Raw genomic sequence first — 17,430 nt, 5'->3', positions numbered from 1 at the left:
ACGGAGACGCTTTCCCTTCCCGAACGGCTTCCGCGGACCGGCCGCGCGCTGAGGGAGCCCGCGGTGCCCGTCCGGGACGCCCCAAGGCCCGCGCGCCGTCCCCGCCCCGCACGCGCGTCCCGGCAGGTGCGCGCCGCTCGCCCCACTCCGGGCTCGGGGCGCGGCGGTGGGCGCGGACGGGGAAGCCCCGCCAGCAGGGGGCGCGCGCGTCCGGAGACGCGCTCCCTTCCCAGGGCGCCTGCGCGGACAGCCTGTCGCCCGCCCCGCCCCGCCCCCCCGGCGCGTGCCCGCCTGCGCCTGAGGCCGGGTGGCCGCGGTGGGCCGGGGCGCGTGCGCGGACGCTAGCTGCTGGTGGCGGGGAGGATCGGACGCGCGTGCGCGGAGACTAACGGGGTGGGGGGGGCGGTCGGAGAGCGAGGCGGGCTGGGCGCGCGTGCGCGGAGGCTGGAGGGGCGACCCCAGGCTGGACGCGCGTGCGCGGAGGTGAGCGGACCGCGGGCAGCGGGGGTTCCAGCGAAGGGCCGGCCGGGGACCGTCTGCGGCGGCCGCTGCGACAGGGGCTGGGCGGTCGGGGCGGCCGTGACTCCGTAAGGGGGCGGGACGGGTCGACGGGCGGGAGTGCCTGGCTGTGGCCGCGGCTGCAGAAGCTGAGCGCGTCCCCCCGGGTCCGCGCGCGGCGGGCCGCGGTGACGACGGGGACCCCGGGGATCCGCGGGGCCCTCCGCGCCCTCGGTGCTGGGCGACGGGCGGCCGTTTGCCCCGCTGTGGGGAGGAAACTGAGGCACGGGGCTGGACTTTGAACCCGCTCGTCTACACCGCCACTCGGGTGCGGGGAGCGGCGGCTCCGGCTCTTCCCTGAAGCGAGGTCACGGGGCCTCTGGGCCGGCGGCACCGCTTGACCTCCTGACCTTCTCCTTTTCCCCGTTTTGTCTGAATTGTCAAGCCCTCCGGTGGACAGTCTTCCCGCGTCCAGGGCCTTCCCCGCGCGGAGTGGAGACAGCGGCAGGGGCGGGTCCTGGCCCTGCCGTGCCCCTGGCCACCCCCTGGCCACCCCCCGCGCCCGGAATTCCGGTGGGGAGGGCCACCAGCCCTGGGCAGGAGCTCCCAAGAGCGGGTTCCCCAGGCGGCCTTGCGGTCACAGGGTGTCCCATGCGCCGGGATGGGGCAGGTGCAGCTGGACCCTGTCGTATAAACACGTGCACATTTAGGCTTGGTCCCCAGCTCCTGAGACGCCGGGAACCTTGGCACTGGTAGTCTTTTCTGTGCTCACAGAATGACTGGCCGCTGGGGCTTCTGGGCAGCCTCAGGTGGGGACCGGTCCGCAGAAGCAGGAGGCAGGAGTCCAGCGTGGGGACTGTCAGCCCACTTCCCCTACCCCCAGCCTCTGGGGAGGACAGAGGGGCTGGTGAGTGACAGTCACCAGTGGTCAGTGATTTAATCAGCTGTGCCTAGATAATGAAACCAAAACCCGTTGGGGTTCGGACAGCCTCTGAGCTGTGAACACGTTTCAGCGCAGGAGGGTGGGCGGCCTGCCCAGCGAGGGCGTGGGGGCTCTGGTCTCACCCCGTCCCCATCCCACGGCCTCCGGCTGCCCCATCCTTTACAATAAACAGGTAACAGGATGCAAAGCTCTTCCCTGAGTGTGCAGAGTTGTTCCAGCCAATCATCGAACTAGAGGCGGATGCAGGGAAGGGGCCGAACCCTTGAATTTATAGCCCGTTACTTGCTCAGAAGTGGGAGTGACAACGGGGGGGCTTGTGCCTGGGGTCTGAAGGGGGCAGTCCTGTGGGGCTGAGGCCTCACCTGTGGGGTCTGCGCCGACGCTGGGATTCATGTCAGAGTTGGAGTGAACCCCTGGGCTGGCGTCGGGAGAGCGGGACCGTTCGTTGGCGTGAGGGAAAACCCCACACGTGTGGGTCGGCAGTGCTGTGAACGAACGCGGTTCACTCGTGCACCCAACCCAGCAGTGGCCCACTGTGGCCACAGTGTCCCAGGGGCCCCGTTTGTGTGTGTGGCGGGTTCAGACTCCCTTGGGCCCTCACGGACGTCCGCTGGCGTGTGACTTTTCCCCAGTCCTTGCATGTTTCTGGGGGCACGATGAGCGGCCCCCAGGCCTCTTGCGGAGCTTGCCCCTGTCTGCTCCGGGGCAGGCTGCTTCCCAGCCCACGACACTAGGGCAGGCCACCGCTGAGAGACCTTGACCTCACGAGCGGCCAGCTTTGGCTCAGGTCCTCCTGCCAGACCCGTGGCCTGGCGGGACCTTCCGCAGCCTACACGCCAGGCAGTCCAGGATGCTTGCCCGCGAGCACTCCTCCCCTCGGTATCTGACGCCGCTGAGGTCAGAGGTCAGCTCTTGGCTGGGGTGACAGCTCTCCTGGCAACCTCCCCGTTTTCCCTCGGAGAGAAGGGACCCCCCCCCCAATTAAATCCGTGCACGTTGGTCTTGTTGGTATCTTACTCCTCAGAGGAGCTGAGCCAATAACGTTCATCATAAAATATTTAGAACAGGGGCCCCCGGGTGGCTCAGATGGTGAGGCCTCTGCCTTCGGCTCAGGTCATGATTGCCAGGTCCTGGGATCGAGCCCCGCATCGGGCTCCTTGCTCAGTGGGGAGCCTGCATCTCCCTCTCTCTCTGCTCCTCCCCCTGCTTGTGCTCTGACCGTCTCTCCTTCTGTCTCTGAATAAATGAGAAAAACTCGTAGGAAATACAGAGAAGCAAAAGGCAGGTCGTAGCGGCCTTAGCTCCCGAGCACCCAGAGAGAGGAGCTGCCGCGCACCTGACCGCAGGGGCAGGGAGGGCCGTCCGGGAGTGCGGCCCTGGGCCGCAGCGCTGGCGACTTCTTACCAGGCTGTAGCCACTGCCCAGTCAGCAGAAGAGGGACCGAGGGAAAGTGGTGGGTGCCCTGAGGGCTCTTCCACTTCTAGCTCATTTGCCAAAACCGAGTGACTCAGCCCCAGTCTCTGCAGAAGAGGGGCCGTGTGTCCGCCAGGCATGCTGTGACTCGTCTGTTTGATTTACGAGCTTACCACATAGGTCTTTGCGTGTCATTAAATCATTTTACACACATTTTAAATGCTTTTCATTTGTAAGCAGTCGCAGTACAGGGCGTCCCGAAACTCCCTATTTGGGGCGTTCCTCGGCTGTCCCTTTTCCTTCCCTCGCTGCCTTTCTAAACAGCCAGCAGCTCTTCCCTCCCTGCCCGCCCCTGTTCTCGGCACACCTCACCCCGGGCACTGCCGGGCCAGCCGCCGGCCGGCGTCTGGACACTGCTGGGAGAGCCCCGCGACCCCCACCCCCAGCCCCTCCGCCCCGCCGTCCTTCCTGAGCCCCGCTCCTCTCTCTGCAGGCCTCCAGGACCCAGCCGGCTGCCGCAGGGGCCTGCGACCATGGCCGCGCGGTGGCCTCCCAGCTCCCGCCCCCTGCTGGGGGTCTGCACCTTCGTGTCCCTGGCCACCGCTGTCTTCCTGGGGCACGTCCTACTCCGTGATTTCTTGGTGGTCCCCCAAGAGCAGCGCAGCTTCTCCCGAGTCCCTGAGCAGCTGTATCACACTCGCCAGCGGGGAGCCCGTGACCCGGGCCCCCAGCCCACCACAGGGCACCACGGCAGTCCCCGAGCGGCACCCAGCCAGTGCGATGTGCCCCCCAACAGCCGCTTCGACTGCGCCCCTGACAAGCCCATCACCCAGGAGCAGTGTGAGGCCCGGGGCTGCTGCTACCAGCCTGCGAGGCAGTGGCCTCAGGTCCCCCGGATGGGGCAGCCCTGGTGCTTCTTCCCACCCAGCTACCCGAGTTACAAGCTGGGGAACCTGACCAGCACGGAGACAGGCTACACGGCCACCCTGACCCGCACCAGCCCGACCTTCTTCCCCAAGGACATCTTGACCTTGCGGCTGGACCTGCTCCTGGAGACAGAGAGCCGGCTTCACTTCACGGTGGGCAGGGCCACACGGGGGCAGAGGAAACATGGGTGGGCAGCCTGTCAAGGTGGAACCGACTGGGTGCTGGTCTGGTGTCCAGATGTGTTGGGTGGCTTCACTGGGAGCCCAGGAATAAGCACACGGTGCCTACGCTCTGGGAGCCGTGGCCACTGAGACAGCGATCAGAAGGTTCTAGAACGTGCTCTGGAGGGCAGGGCCCAGGGCACAGTGGACTCCCCCCAGTAAGTGACCTCCCACCTGGGACCTTGAGTCCTATAGGACAGGAGTCAGCAAGGGGAGGGGTGGAGAAGGAAGAAAGTGGAACGTTCCAGGCCGTGGGCCGTGGAATCTGGTGATCGTCCACCCCCTGAGGGCAGGACCTGTTGTCTGATTCACTCCCTGCTGATTTCCAGCCCCAGGAACCATCTGGCACATAGCAGGGGCCCAGCGGAAACCCAGGCACTGAGTATGAGGAGGCCAAGCCAAAAGCGTCTGAGGCACAGAATTTGTAATAACTTTAACGAAGTGATTCCCAGCCGCTAGCATTTAACCGGGTGATTCCTGGGGAGCAGACAGAGCCAGGCTGGCTGCTCTGATCTGACCCTCAGCCACCGTGCGACAGGCATGCTGGGTGGAACGTTGTTGCCAGGTTCAGCCAGTAAAAATGCAGGATGCCAGTAACTTTGAATCCAGAAAACCAAGGAATGGGTTTATGGTTGTTAGCGTATGTCCCATGCAATATTTGAGACATACTGGGAGAAGTGTGTTTGGAATTCAGATTGCCTGGGTGTTGTGTGTCTTCCCCGGAGACCCACGCGGGGTGTTCCCTGGCCTCGGGATGCAAGGACACGGAGGCTCAGCGGACCATGTCGCCCGCGCGGCCATGCTGCGTGTGGCCACGCTGGGCCGTGCACGGAGTCCCCACTCCTCTGGAGGGTGAGGGCGGGGTGATGGGGGGAAGGCGTGCCAGTCCACAGAGAGCCTCACGGCGCCAACATCTGACTTCTAGATCAAAGATCCCGCCAACAGGCGCTACGAGGTGCCCTTGGAGACCCCGCGTGTCCACAGCCGGGCCTCGACCACGCTCTACAGCGTGGAGTTACGAGAGGAGCCCTTTGGGGTGGTCGTGCGCCGGAAGCTAGACGGCCGGGTGCTGTGAGTGCTGGTCTCAGTGTCCCGACCCCAGTGGGAGGGTCAGGGCACCATCTTCCACTCTCCCTCGGGCCACCTCCCTGCTCCCTCCACCGGGACCCCTCCCTCCCCTCGCTCAGCTCCTCAGCCACCCCTCTGCAGAGGCCCCCCTGATGTCCCCCAGGGAGGGCCCGCTGGGGTGCATCCTACCAGGGACCTTTGGCAATGGCTGTCCCACACAGATCGCCCGCCCCAGTGTCGAAGGTGCCCAGGCTGAGAAACCTCGGTCCGCAGTGAAACGGCACCCCCACTGCGGGCGGCGTCCCCCCACTGCGGGCAGCGTCCCCTTGCTGCTTCCTGTTCATGTGCATGTGATTTAGCTTCCAGTGGCATGTGTCACTCAGGTGCATCAGGCACTCCAACAGCTGAGCAGTAGGTACTGTTACTGCCCCCGCTGACCGGACAGGGAGACTGAGGCAGGCCCTGAGGGCAGCTCCTGAGCCCCGGCATCCGTGTTATTGGCCACTGTCTGTGTCCCGTCTCCCCGGGGCTTCTGTCCGCTGAGGTCTTAGGTTTGTCTGAATCGTGGCTGCTGTCTGCCCGCCAAGGAGCCTTTCCCGTTCCAGACACTCGCTCCTGGATCTCCGGCTCCTAACGAGGTTCTGACCCACAGCGGACGCCGGCAGGATGGTTAGGGAGGACAAGGGCATCGGTCAGGCATGCCCTCGCCTCCGGGGACACGTCCCCTCCCCATCACACCCTGGGGGTTGGATGCACCACAGTGTCCTGGAATCCAGTGTGGTGGCCGTGACCCGTGTCTGACGGGTCCCCTGCCAGAGTGCCCCTGTCTGTCCTGATAGTGGATTCTGCAAGCACATTCTCACCCTGGGCCCTTTGCCTGTACAGTCCCACGTAAATGAGTGCCCTGGGTGGACAGGGCTCCTTTTTGTCACTGGACGCAGTTCCATGTTTGGGAGCGAGCTTGGACTTGCCTTAGGAGAACTCACCTCTTGAAATGCGTTTTCTGCTCCTTCTGGGCTGAGCGTTCTGGAGCTGCCCCAGGGCTGACACAGTGGAAGGAGGCAGGGAGTGAGGCCAGGTACGATGTCATAACAGTGCTGAGAAAGTTCTAGAGAGGAGCCGAGCGGTGCGGATGCAGAGGGCAGGGCTGGCTCTGGAGTGAGGGGCTCCAGAAGGCCTCTCTAGGAAGCTGACCTTTGAGCAGAGATCTGAGAGACGTTTTCCGAAGCATTGAATCAGATTTTGGTCTTGAAAAAGAGAAGCCTTGCCCCGGGGCAGGCGCGATGGGATGTCAACCCATGAAATCAGCATTAATCGGTCTTTCGCGCCCATCTGTGGTTCTTGCCTTGTCCGGACACCGAGCCACCTCAGGGGGTCCTGCCCCCCCCCGGGTGGACAGCTCCATGGGCTCTGGGGAAGGACGTGGCCAGCGTCTGGGAGTAGATTTGGTCCTTGCAGAAGGATCTTGAGGCCGCCTCAAGGACTAGAAGGGTTCGGGCAGCCTTTGCCCTTGCTGCTAGCTGGTGCTGGGCACCTGCTAGCAGCAAGGGCTTATGGAGCTGTTCCTTTCTGGATGCCCGCCTGGGGCAACGTGGACAGAGCCAGGTAGTGTGGGGGGAGCTCTCCACCCCTGGGGCAGGTCCCCTGGGTCGCTGGGCCTCCCCTGGCTGCCTCTGTCCCAGGGTCAGTGTGTCACAGCGTGGCCAGGCCACTCCAGCCCTCCTCAGGGGCCAGCAGGGGTCTCTCTGGTCATCTGGCGGCCTAGGATGCCAAGGCTGCTGGGCTCTTCCTGGCAGGCTGAACACGACGGTGGCGCCCCTGTTCTTCGCCGACCAGTTTCTGCAGCTGTCCACCTCCCTGCCGTCCCAGCACATCGTGGGCCTTGCCGAGCATCTCGGCTCCCTGACGCTCAGTACCAGCTGGACCAAGATCACCCTCTGGAACCGGGACATCGCCCCCGCGGTAAAGGGGGCGGCGAGGCGGGGACTGGAGGCACCACGTGGGGGCGGGCGCTAACGAGCTGTGTCCACACGCCCAGCCCAACGTGAACCTGTATGGGTCCCACCCTTTCTACCTGGTGCTGGAGGACGGCGGGTCGGCTCACGGCGTCTTTCTGCTGAACAGCAACGCCATGGGTAAGCAGGCGGGCACCCGGTCCCCGTGTCCCGCAGCCAGCGCTCTCTGAGCCCCCAGGCCGGCGGCCTCCCTCAGTGTGGCTGCACCCCGCCCCCCCTTCAGGGGGTGAGCACGGGGCTGTGGGCACCTGTCCAGACCGGCCAGCGGCAGAGGACGGGGCCGTGTGGAGGGCCTGGGGCATTGTTTGCCTCCCCAAGAAATGAGGCCGGTGGGCCGTGGCTTCTGCCAGCTTCGCCCTTAGGTACCCCAAGGTACACTCTGGGAACCCGGCTCTGAGCAGAGGCCCGGAAAGGGGAGTCCTGGGGTCTGTTCGGCTCCAGGCTGTCAAAGGAGTCAGGCTCAGAGGAACTGTCCCCAGGCCCCAAGCAGGCTGCTCCCAGCTTCCCTGGTGGGATGTGACCCCTCTTCAAGGTGCCGTGTAGGCGGGGGGGTGGGGGGAAGGCGGCGCGGGTATTTGTGCCTGAGCCCCAGGGCTGCCTCCCCCAGATGTGGTCCTGCAGCCGAGCCCGGCCCTCAGCTGGAGGTCGACAGGTGGGGTCCTGGACGTGTACATCTTCCTGGGCCCTGAGCCCAAGAGCGTGGTGCAGCAGTACCTGGAAATCGTGGGTAGGCCTGATCCACGGCCCCGCGCCCCCCATCCCGCCTGCCCCCGCCGCCCCCTCGGGTCCCTCCCTCCCACCCCACTGCCTGCCTGCTCACGGAGCCTCCCTCATCCCGCCCGACCGCAGGCTACCCATTCATGCCGCCCTACTGGGGCCTGGGCTTCCACCTCTGCCGCTGGGGCTACTCCTCCACCGCCGTCACCCGCCAGGTGGTAGAGAACATGACCAGGGCCCACTTCCCCCTGGTGAGTGCTGGGAGGGCGTGCTCAGGGGGGCTGGGCCAGGACGCAGGCCCCCGGGCCGGCTGCAGCAGACCCTGTGCTGGCCGCAGGACACCCAGTGGAATGACCTGGACTACATGGACGCCAGGAGGGACTTCACCTTCAACACGGACGGCTTCGCGGACTTCCCGGCCATGGTGCGGGAGCTGCACCAGGGCGGCCGGCGGTACGTGATGATCGTGGTGAGTGGCCCTCCTGTCCCGTGCCGCGTGGGGGCTGCCTCTCCGGAAAGGGGGGCCGGGCGCAGGGCCGGGCTCTTAAGAGCCCCACACTCCTGGGGCCAGTTCTCCCGGCCGAGCGTCCAGCTGCATGGCTGGAGGAGACGGGGAGGGGGCGCTGAGGCCGAGGGGCTGCACGGTGGACACCCCACGGTGGAGGGATCCGGTCTGCCCGGGTCGGAATCGTGCTGACACTGGCCGTTTCCCTCAGTTCAACCCTCGGAGCGCGGCCAGCATCTGTGGCTGCTCAGGGCAGGGAGGGCGGATGGGGACCTTCTTTTATTCTGAAACTGGAAAACCTGTAAAGCAGAGCCCAGACGTGCACGCAAGGGGCCCCGCGGGCCAGTCTCTCCCCAGACGTGTGCATCAGCGCCCCGCCCCCTCCTGCCTCTGTTCTTCCTAAAGATGTATTGGGAGCATTTTCCTGTTTCCCCACTAATTGGTGCCTGGCTTTGGGTGTTCCCTTCTCCTCTGACCCCGCTCAGGACCCTGCCATCAGCAGTTCAAGTCCCCCCGGTAGCTACCGACCCTACGACGAGGGTCTGCGGAGGAAGGTTTTCATCACCAACGAGACCGGGCAGCCTCTGATTGGGAAGGTAGGGTGGGGGCCACTGAGGGCCTGGGGTGAGAAAGCAGGAGGCCCAGCCTGGGGGAGCAGGGGGCTCACTGTTGGGAAGAGGACAGGATTCAAGAAATCACGTTGTCCAGTGAGACAGTGTAGGGCAGGTGGGGGGAGGGTCGCAGCTGGAAGTGCTGGGGGCTGCGGATCGATGCCACCTCGAATCCTTCCATCAGAGGCCCTTGACTCTGTGGGCAGCTGGGCCCAGCCCAGGCATGAGCTCTGCAGACCCTCGGCAGGGGTCTCTGTGTCCTCAGCCCCCGGGGGCTTCCCAGCTCTTCCCACAGGGCGCCTGGCAGAGCCCCCGACTTCCTGTTCCAGAGCGTGCCCGTAACCAAGGGAAGGTGTTCCCCGCTGAGGGGAGGCTTAGGGAGGCCGTCGGGGGTGCAGAGGTCCGTGACTCTGTCCCAGGGCCCTTGTCTGAAAGTGAGGTCTCAGCCGAATGTCCCCCCATGGCCCCTACTGCCACCGCCGCTCACTTCCACAGCCCTCCCACTCCCACGCGGACGAGCAAGGCTGTAGCTCTGGGGGGGCCTGGTCTCCCCGCTGGCCTTTCCTGCAGGTGTGGCCCGGATTCACCGCCTTCCCCGACTTCACCAGCCCCGAGGCCCTGGACTGGTGGCAGGACATGGTGTCCGAGTTCCACGCCCAGGTGCCCTTCGACGGCATGTGGATCGTGAGTGTCCCGAGGGCTGTGGGACTGGCCGCTACCGTCTGCCACCCAGGGCAGGGCGCCCACCGCCAGGGCCTCTTTTGCAGGACATGAACGAGCCGTCCAACTTCGTAAAGGGCTCTGTGGACGGCTGCCCCGACAACGCGCTGGAGAACCCGCCCTACGTGCCAGGTGCGCTCCCCTCCCGCCCCCACGCGCCGCTGTCCTTTCCGAGGAGCCGATGGCGCAGCCACCCCGGGAAGGGGAGGGCAATCCCGGGAGGAAGGTCGGGCTGGGGAGACATCAGCCAGGCAGTGCGGACCGGGGCACCCGCTGCTGGCCGGGGCCCTCCAGAGGGACGGTGTCTCGGGCTCAGGGACAGGAAGGGGAGAGCCCGGAAATGGGTCTAGAGCAGGTGGGCGTGCAGTCCGCGATCTGCAGAGGTCGGCCTCAGCCTCCACCTCTCCCTGTCCTTGGAAGGGGGGAGATACCCCCCGTTCCAAGGGGCCTCCTGGGACGTGGGGGCACCCGCGGGCCAGGCGGAGGCTCCACAGACGGAGACGGCCTGCTTCTCTTCCAGGGGTGGTCGGCGGGACCCTGCGGGCCGCCACCGTCTGTGCCTCCAGCCGCCAGTTCCTCTCCACGCACTACAACCTGCACAACCTGTACGGCCTCACAGAAGCCCTGGCGTCCCACAGGTGAGGGCCGTGCTCACGGCTGCCCCGTGCCCCGGAGGAGGGCCCGGTGGCGAGCACACAGAGGCCCAGCGGGAGCCTGGAGGGACACCTGTCCTCCCTGTGACACGCTCACCTTGCCGGGCGGCCCAGCGGCTTGAGCCAGACCCCTGCCCTCCTGGCCTCGGCCCTCTCGGCGGCTCGCTCCCCGCTCTGCCTCCCTCCTGCGCCCCAACCTGAGGCGCGGGGTCACGCGGGGCTCCCGGGCAGCCCTGCTCCGCACTGCCCTGTCTCCCTGCTCTGCACAGGGCCCTCGTGAAGGCTCGGGGGACGCGGCCCTTTGTGATCTCCCGCTCGACCTTCGCCGGCCACGGCCGATACGCCGGCCACTGGACGGGGGACGTGTGGAGCAGCTGGGAGCAGCTGTCCTACTCCGTGCCGGGTGAGAGCCCCTGTCCGGAGAAGCGCCTCAGAACGGGGCGCCGGGCCCAGCCCAGCCCAGCGAGACGCTGCTGGCGCACGCGGGGCAAGAGGCCTGTGGGCCCCTGTGCCCCGAGCCCCGTGCAGGGCCTCACCCGTGCGGGTGGGCTTCCCTGGGGTGCTGTGCCGCTGTGGCAGGCCGCGATGCGGTTTCCAAGCGTCCCCATCACTGACTCGCGCCGGCCGCTGCCAGCGAAGCAGTCAGATTCCGTCCTCAAGATGTCCCTTCTGGCGACCTGAGCCCAGCCTGTGGGTGCCACCCACCCCACCGGCGGAGCAGAGTTTGACTTTCGTTCCCAACAGCTCTGATGCTGCAGACACGTGCTGGGCAGGGAGAAGGGGCCAGGGCCCTCCCTGGGTCAGCTCCTTGCACTGCTGGGCCTCCCACAACCCCCCAGCCTGGGAGCGCTCTGGTGGGGGCTGGCCTGCGGCGGTGCGGGGTGCGTCTGCAGACCTTCGGGCCATGGGGAAGCCCTGCGAGGCGAGCTCTTGGAGGAGGAGCCATTCCTCCTTCCAGAAGCTGCCGTCCGGCTCTGCCCACAAATGCCCCCGGCTCCGATGTCACCCTGGGGCCGGCATAGCTTGCCAGGGCCCAGGCCCCGCAGGCCAGTCTCTGAAGCCCTTTGGAGTGGGTTCCAGGCCCTGTGCCCACCCCTGATTCTCGGGCTGTAGCGTTCGTGGGCACTGATCATTCCGTGGCAGAGGTCACATTGGTCCTGGGACCTGTTGCAAGCCAGGCCCCAGGCTGGGTCAGGTCTGCCCTTCAGCTGCCGGTCCCCGAGGAGAACCTGAGGAGAGGGAGGGCCCAGAGCAGCCCCGTCCTGCCGACAGTGGCGGGTCACCCCTGCTGATAGGACCTGCAGCCACCTGACCCTTCAGCAGCTCGGGGGCTCGCTGACCTCCCGGCCGCACGCACCAGCTCACACTGGCTGCTGATGGCCCAGAAACGTGGGCTCCCCCAGCCCTGGAGGCTCGTGGTCCGACTCACGGCATCGGAGCGGAGAGCCCTTCTTCGTGTCCTCCAGCTCCTGGGAGTGGCCAGCAGCCCTCGGTGTCCTTCATGGGGGGCTGTCCCTCCAGCTCTGCCTCCGTTCTCGCTTGGCCATCTGCCCCGTATGTGTCGTCACGGTCCGGGCTTCCTCTCACGCGGTCACCAGGTGTACTGGGTCAGGACCTCCGGTGACCTCGACTGAGTGGTCGCCGCCAAGAGCCCCTTTCCAAATAAGGTCACCTCACAAGCACAGAGGGTTAGGACTCGAGCACCCCTTTTGTGGGGACACACTTCCACCCTAATGGGCCGCTCTGCCCACCCCGGATGTCAGCAGGAGGTCTGCGAGGGACCCCCTTCTGCTGACCACGAGTGGAAGACGCCAGGGCCAGCGCCGTACTGAACGGTGGGGCGGGGGCAGGGGGTAAGCCCCAGTCTGGCTCTGCCCCCCCAGAAATCCTGCTGTTCAATCTGCTGGGGGTGCCGCTGGTGGGCGCTGACGTCTGTGGCTTCCTGGGCAACACCTCGGAGGAGCTGTGCGTGCGCTGGACCCAGCTGGGCGCCTTCTACCCGTTCATGCGGAACCATAACGACCTCAACAGCCTGGTAGGGGCCGGGCGGGCCGGGCGGGGGTCTGCCCTGGGGGTCCCACTGCGGACGTAGCGGGCTGGCGTCCATGCCAGCAGGCTGGGTCTTCCGTGGGAGAGGCGGGGACCTCGCAGCCTAAGAGCCAGACGCCCCCTCCCCTCCTCTCCCCCGCTGCAGCCTCAGGAGCCCTACAGGTTCAGCGAGACGGCGCAGGAAGCCATGCGGAAGGCCCTCGGCCTGCGCTACGCACTCCTGCCCTACCTGTACTTGCTCTTCCACCGGGCCCACGTCCTGGGCGAGACTGTGGCTCGGCCCCTCTTCCTAGAGTGAGTACCCGGGGTCGGGAAGGGAGGGCCCACAGGCTGACCACCGGCCTAATGGCCAGCAGGACCCCCATCCTGCTGGACAGGGGTGTCCCCAGACCGAGGGAGGAGGGAGGAATCCCAGGCCCTCCCTACTGGGGGCCCTTTGCACCCCCACTTCCCACCTGTGAGATTGCAGCTCAGGGCTGGGGACGGCGCAGGTTCCTGAAAACCCAGGGTGAGGGACACCCAAGTGCAGACCAGGCCAACCGGACAGTAAAGCAAGTTGTCAAGCCGTCCCGGGGTTGGCTTACAGGGGAAAGGACCTTGGAAAAAGCCCAGCTGATGTCCCCAAGTAGGACTCAGATGCGTCAAAGATGCCCGTAAGAAAATACCGTGCCCGGCCCGTGGGTCAGAGCAGTCCCATGTGGTACAGATCTGTTAGCTCTTTGCAAAAATCCATTTTCCTCTCACGCGGTGCAAACGCAAGTTGCAGGTGGGTTACACCCTTAGACATCGAAACTGAAGCTCTAGGAAGTTCCACAGGACACAGAAGCGAACGTCCCCCACTGGCTGGAGGAGGGGGTTGAATTTAGGAAGAAAAGTTATACTTCTCTGAACAGAAACTGAGACCATTATGACTTCCCTCATCGCGGAATCGCGAAGGCACACACACTGGGGTCATCAGTGTCCCAAACTGACAGGGACAACGCAGACTGGTTGATGGGACCAGGACGAGCCAGCAGCAGACCAGTGGCCGGGAAGTTTGTCACACGGGGGCCACGGACGGTGCCCTGCCCCGAGTGTGTGGCCGGGGAGAGGGCCTGTTTGCCTCCCGCGCCGAGCTCCGGAGGCTGGGACCAGCCTCGCCCCGTCCCGCCTGGAGTCCTCTGGCTCCTTGTGATTCCCTGAGGGCCTCCTGAACATGCTGAGGTCACCAGGCCCATGCGCCCGCCTCTCGTGTTTGAAGGTTCCCCGAGGACCCGCACACATGGACCGTGGACCGCCAGCTCCTGTGGGGGGCGGCTCTGCTCATCACGCCCGTGCTTGAGGCCGGGAAGGTCCAAGTGACAGGCTACTTCCCCCCGGGCACATGGTACGACCTGCAGATGGTGAGTCCCAGAGACCAAAGGTGTCCCTCCTCCGGGGCCTGGGGGGCGGGCCAGAAGGCGGAAGGGAGCCCGCGTGTGGGGACCCGGCGGCCTGAGGGCCTCCGCCTGCGTTTTCACACCCAGGCTTCGCAGTGACCCATTTTCTAGATGAGAAGACTGAGGCCCGAGAGGCCCTGGTCTCCAGTTCTCCCACTCCAGAGTCCTGCGCCCACGCCAAGCCTGCGTCAGGCTCCTCGTGACGGCCCCGGGGCTCCTGCACTGTCCTGACTCTTGACACGCCGTCTCCCTCCAGGTGCCGGGAGAGGCCTTCGGCAGCTCCCCATGTCCTCCTCGGGCTCCCCTCATGTCCGCCATCCACAGCAAGGGGCAGTGGGTGACGCTCCCAGCCCCACTGGACACCATCAACGTGCATCTGCGGGCTGGGCACATCATCCCCCTGCAGGTACCCGGGCCGGGCCCCCGAGCCTGTCCGCCCAGCTCTGGGGCTGCCAGACCCCATGCTGTCCCTTCAGGAGAGGGTCCGTCCCCAAACCTCAGGCAGAGAGGACAGCGACTAAGGGTTGAAGACGAGCTGACGTGCTGTGCCGGCGGGGGGCGGGGAGTCCTGCCTCGTGTCCCCTCCTTGGGAAGCAGCGTGCAAGCCTCCGTGGGCTGCTCGTGTCCTCGAGGGTGTCTGCGCTGGCCAGAGGGGTCAGGACAGGCGCCCCAGCCCCTCGGGTGTAGGCTGTCCTGTGGGTCCTGCCTCCCTCCAGCACCGACTTGTCCCAGCCCAGCGTCCTTCCCGTCCTGCTCCGGAGGCCTCTGCCAGGCTTGAGATGGTGACACGCGCCCCTGCTCTTCCAGGGCCCTGGCCTCACAACCACAGAGTCCCGGAAGCAGCCCATGGCCCTGCTCGCCGCCCTGACCGTGAACGGGGAGGCCCGAGGGGAGCTGTTCTGGGATGACGGGGAGAGCCTGGGGGTGCTGGAGCGCGGGGACTACACGGAGGTCACCTTCCTGGCTAGGAATGTGAGTCCCAGCACCTGCTGGGGCTGGTGGGCGCCGTGGGGACCCCTTGTCCCTGGGTCCGCCTCGTGAAGGGAGCAGGGCCTGTGGGCCAGCCGCCCTGAGCCGGTCCTCACGCACCGGCTGGTGTCCTGAGGGTTTGCCCAAAGCCCCCCACCCCCCGCTGACCCCCGCTGGTGGAGCTTCTTGGGCCATCGCTGACACCTCGCTTCTGTGTCCCCGTTCCGCCAGAACACCATCGTGAGCGAGCTGGTGCGCGTGACTGGCGAGGGGGCCGGCCTGCCGCTGAGGAGGGTGACCGTCCTGGGGGTGGCCGTGGCCCCCAGCCAGGTCCTCTCCAACGGCGTCCCTGTCTCCAACTTCAACTACAGCCCCGATACCAAGGCAAGAGGGCCCACAGCTGGGGTCCGAGGGCTTGTCCCCCAGGACGGTCGGGGGGCAGGAGGTGCCAGGGACCCCCAGGACCTGGTGCCCTCCGAGCCGGGCCTTCCAAGGGTGAGGGAAGGAGGGTAAGCACAGGCCCCGCGCGCCCCGGATCTCTGCTCCGCTGGTGCCTACACAGACGGTGGCGCGTGGGCCATGTTTAAATGCCAGCCCACTTCAGGCTGGGGCGGCCAACACAGAGGACACCGTCCTCTGAACTCAGCTGGGGAGGCCCAGAGCCAGAAGCCCCCGGGGCTGGGGCCGTCCCCAAGCACACTGCTCACTCCAGCCCGGGGTCCCGTGTGCTGGAGTTCGGGACCTCCCCTCTGAGGGCACCTGTCTGGTGGTCAGTTTTTACTTTTTTTTAAATTTTTATCTTTAAAAGATTTTATTTATTTGAGAGAGAAAGAGGGAAAGAGCACAAGCAGGAGGAGAAGTAGAGAGAGAGGAGGAAGCAGGCTTCCCGCTGAGCAGGGAACCTGATGCGGGACTCGATCCGGGGCCCTTGGATCATGATCTGAGCCCCCCAGGCGCCCCAGTCAATTTTTATTTCTTGTTTTTCCCCAGACCCTGGACATCCCCGTGTCCCTGCTGATGGGACGGCAGTTTGTCATCAGCTGGTCGTGACCTGGGCCGGTGGTGTGCCGATCCTGTACGGGAGGAGACTGGTTTCAGAGGCCCCGGCGCCTGTGACCTCCTGGTTAGGACGTGTGGGTGGGCCTCGGGGTCAGACACGCCTGCCCCACGTCTCATGGCGCTGCCCTCCCTCAAGAACCCCGGTCTGCCTGTGCGTCTACCTCTTGGGACCAGGGGCTCTGGGCCAGCAACACGCTGGACGGTTCTCCGCACAGATCCCATGGGCCGTGGCCCCAGGGTTGCCTCGTGTGTGCAGCGCTGTTCTGGAAGGCTTACCTCTCCGTAGCTTGTCACTGGAATGAGAATGATGTCGCCTGCCCCCAGCTTCCCACCTGCCCCCAGCTCCCCGCCCAAGACAGCATAGGTGCGCTCCAGATGAGGATGTTGTGCCTGCACCCCGAGGTCACGCCGCGGGCGGCTGTGCTGCTCTGGCCCGGTAAAAGGACAGGGCTGGGCAGCCACCGCAGCCTGCTTTCTGGGCAATGCCCCCCGGCAGCAGGGGGAGCTGTCCCCTGCCCCCCGTCCAATGAGAGCGGGCTGGGGGATCTCCGGAGGGTTCACAGGACCCAGGGAAACCCTTGATCTTAAGTGCAATTATTACTAATAAAGGGGTCATTGCAATCAAGCTTCTGCTGGTCCTTCTGGAATTCGGGGCAGAAAGGATGTGTCTCAGGGCCAGGACATGGAGGCAGCCCCTCCGTCCCAGCCTGCCCCTGGATGCTCTGGGGGGTGGGGGCAGCTGCACGCATGCCACACCCCAGGCTCTCAAAGCAGCAGAGCCCTGTGCCACCTTCCCGGCACCACTCGGGCCTGGAGAATGTCCCACTGGGCGTGGAGTCCGAGGCAGGGTGGGTGGGAGGTGGGCCCCTACACCTCACCCCAGGCAACTAGTCTGCAGTGTGTTTTCCAGAGGTTTATGGAAAGGGGAGCTTCCCGCACGTTGTCCCGCTGAGATCACTCGGCCGGATTCCTCCGACACTCGCCTATGCTGTACATCCCTGCTCGCCTCCGAGTGGGGATGCCACCGTGGGCCTCGGGGCTGGCTGCGATCCGGGGCCGGTGTGAATAAAGCTGCACTGAGTGGTTTCCCGGGTCCTCACTTCTCTTGAGCACAGGCCAGGGTGGCACGGTCAGGTCATATGGGGGCGGGTGTGACTCACGTTCTAGAAGCTGCCAAACTGCTCTCCAATGTGCTGGTGCTGGTCCGCATTCCGGCCAGCAGCCAGAGTGCCCGCTGCCCCGCATCCTCGCCGACTTGGGACTAGTCCGCTGGCCTTCGGCATCCTGGCGAGAATGGGGCTCGCGGTTCCAAACACGTGTCCCTGCACACAAGCCATGCCAAGCACCTTTTTGCAGACTTTGGCTATCTGTCACCCATGAATTTCTCTGGGGAAGTGTCTCTTCAAATCTTTGGCCTTTTTTTAACGTGGAGTGGCGGCCTTGTTACTGACTTACACTACACATCTATCATAGATATTGTAGTCTTTCCATTGCTACTGTAACAAATGACTACAAGCTCAGTGGCTACAAACAGCAGAATCACCTTGTTGTGGCGCTGGTGGCAGGGAGGGCAGCCAAGGTCTCCCTCCAGGCTGCTTCCTCCCCGCAGGCTCTGGGCCCGAATCCGGTTCCTCGCCGGTGCAG

At 65.5% G+C, this 17,430-nt stretch overlaps 1 protein-coding gene across 2 annotated transcripts; it reads left to right on the top strand.

The window, feature by feature from the left end:
* The first annotated feature begins 378 nt into the window (after window positions 1-378).
* GAA (alpha glucosidase) lies at window positions 379-16,411 on the top strand. Of its 2 annotated transcripts, none has more exons than XM_004748755.2 (20): window positions 379-483; window positions 3,348-3,933; window positions 4,928-5,073; window positions 6,867-7,032; window positions 7,109-7,205; window positions 7,693-7,812; window positions 7,935-8,053; window positions 8,140-8,271; window positions 8,793-8,903; window positions 9,489-9,602; window positions 9,686-9,770; window positions 10,159-10,276; window positions 10,561-10,694; window positions 12,175-12,326; window positions 12,486-12,634; window positions 13,581-13,722; window positions 14,015-14,164; window positions 14,566-14,730; window positions 14,959-15,111; window positions 15,718-16,411. In XM_004748755.2, the coding sequence occupies exons 2-20, from the start codon at window positions 3,388-3,390 to the stop codon at window positions 15,775-15,777; spliced, it is 2,859 nt and encodes a 952-aa protein (XP_004748812.1). In that variant the 5' UTR covers window positions 379-483; window positions 3,348-3,387; the 3' UTR covers window positions 15,778-16,411. The 2 variants fall into 2 exon arrangements, with proteins under 2 accessions (XP_004748812.1, XP_004748811.2); XM_004748754.3 differs by lacking the exon at window positions 379-483 and adding an exon at window positions 494-587.
* The last annotated feature ends 1,019 nt before the right edge of the window (window positions 16,412-17,430 follow it).

This window comes from Mustela putorius, unplaced genomic scaffold, assembly GCF_011764305.1.
Source record: "Mustela putorius furo isolate JIRA1106 unplaced genomic scaffold, ASM1176430v1.1 tig00000873_pilon_pilon_pilon, whole genome shotgun sequence".
Classification (NCBI taxonomy): Eukaryota; Metazoa; Chordata; class Mammalia; order Carnivora; family Mustelidae; genus Mustela; species Mustela putorius.
Note: the sequence above shows the minus strand (reverse complement) of the source record. Positions and strands in the feature narration are given on the sequence as shown.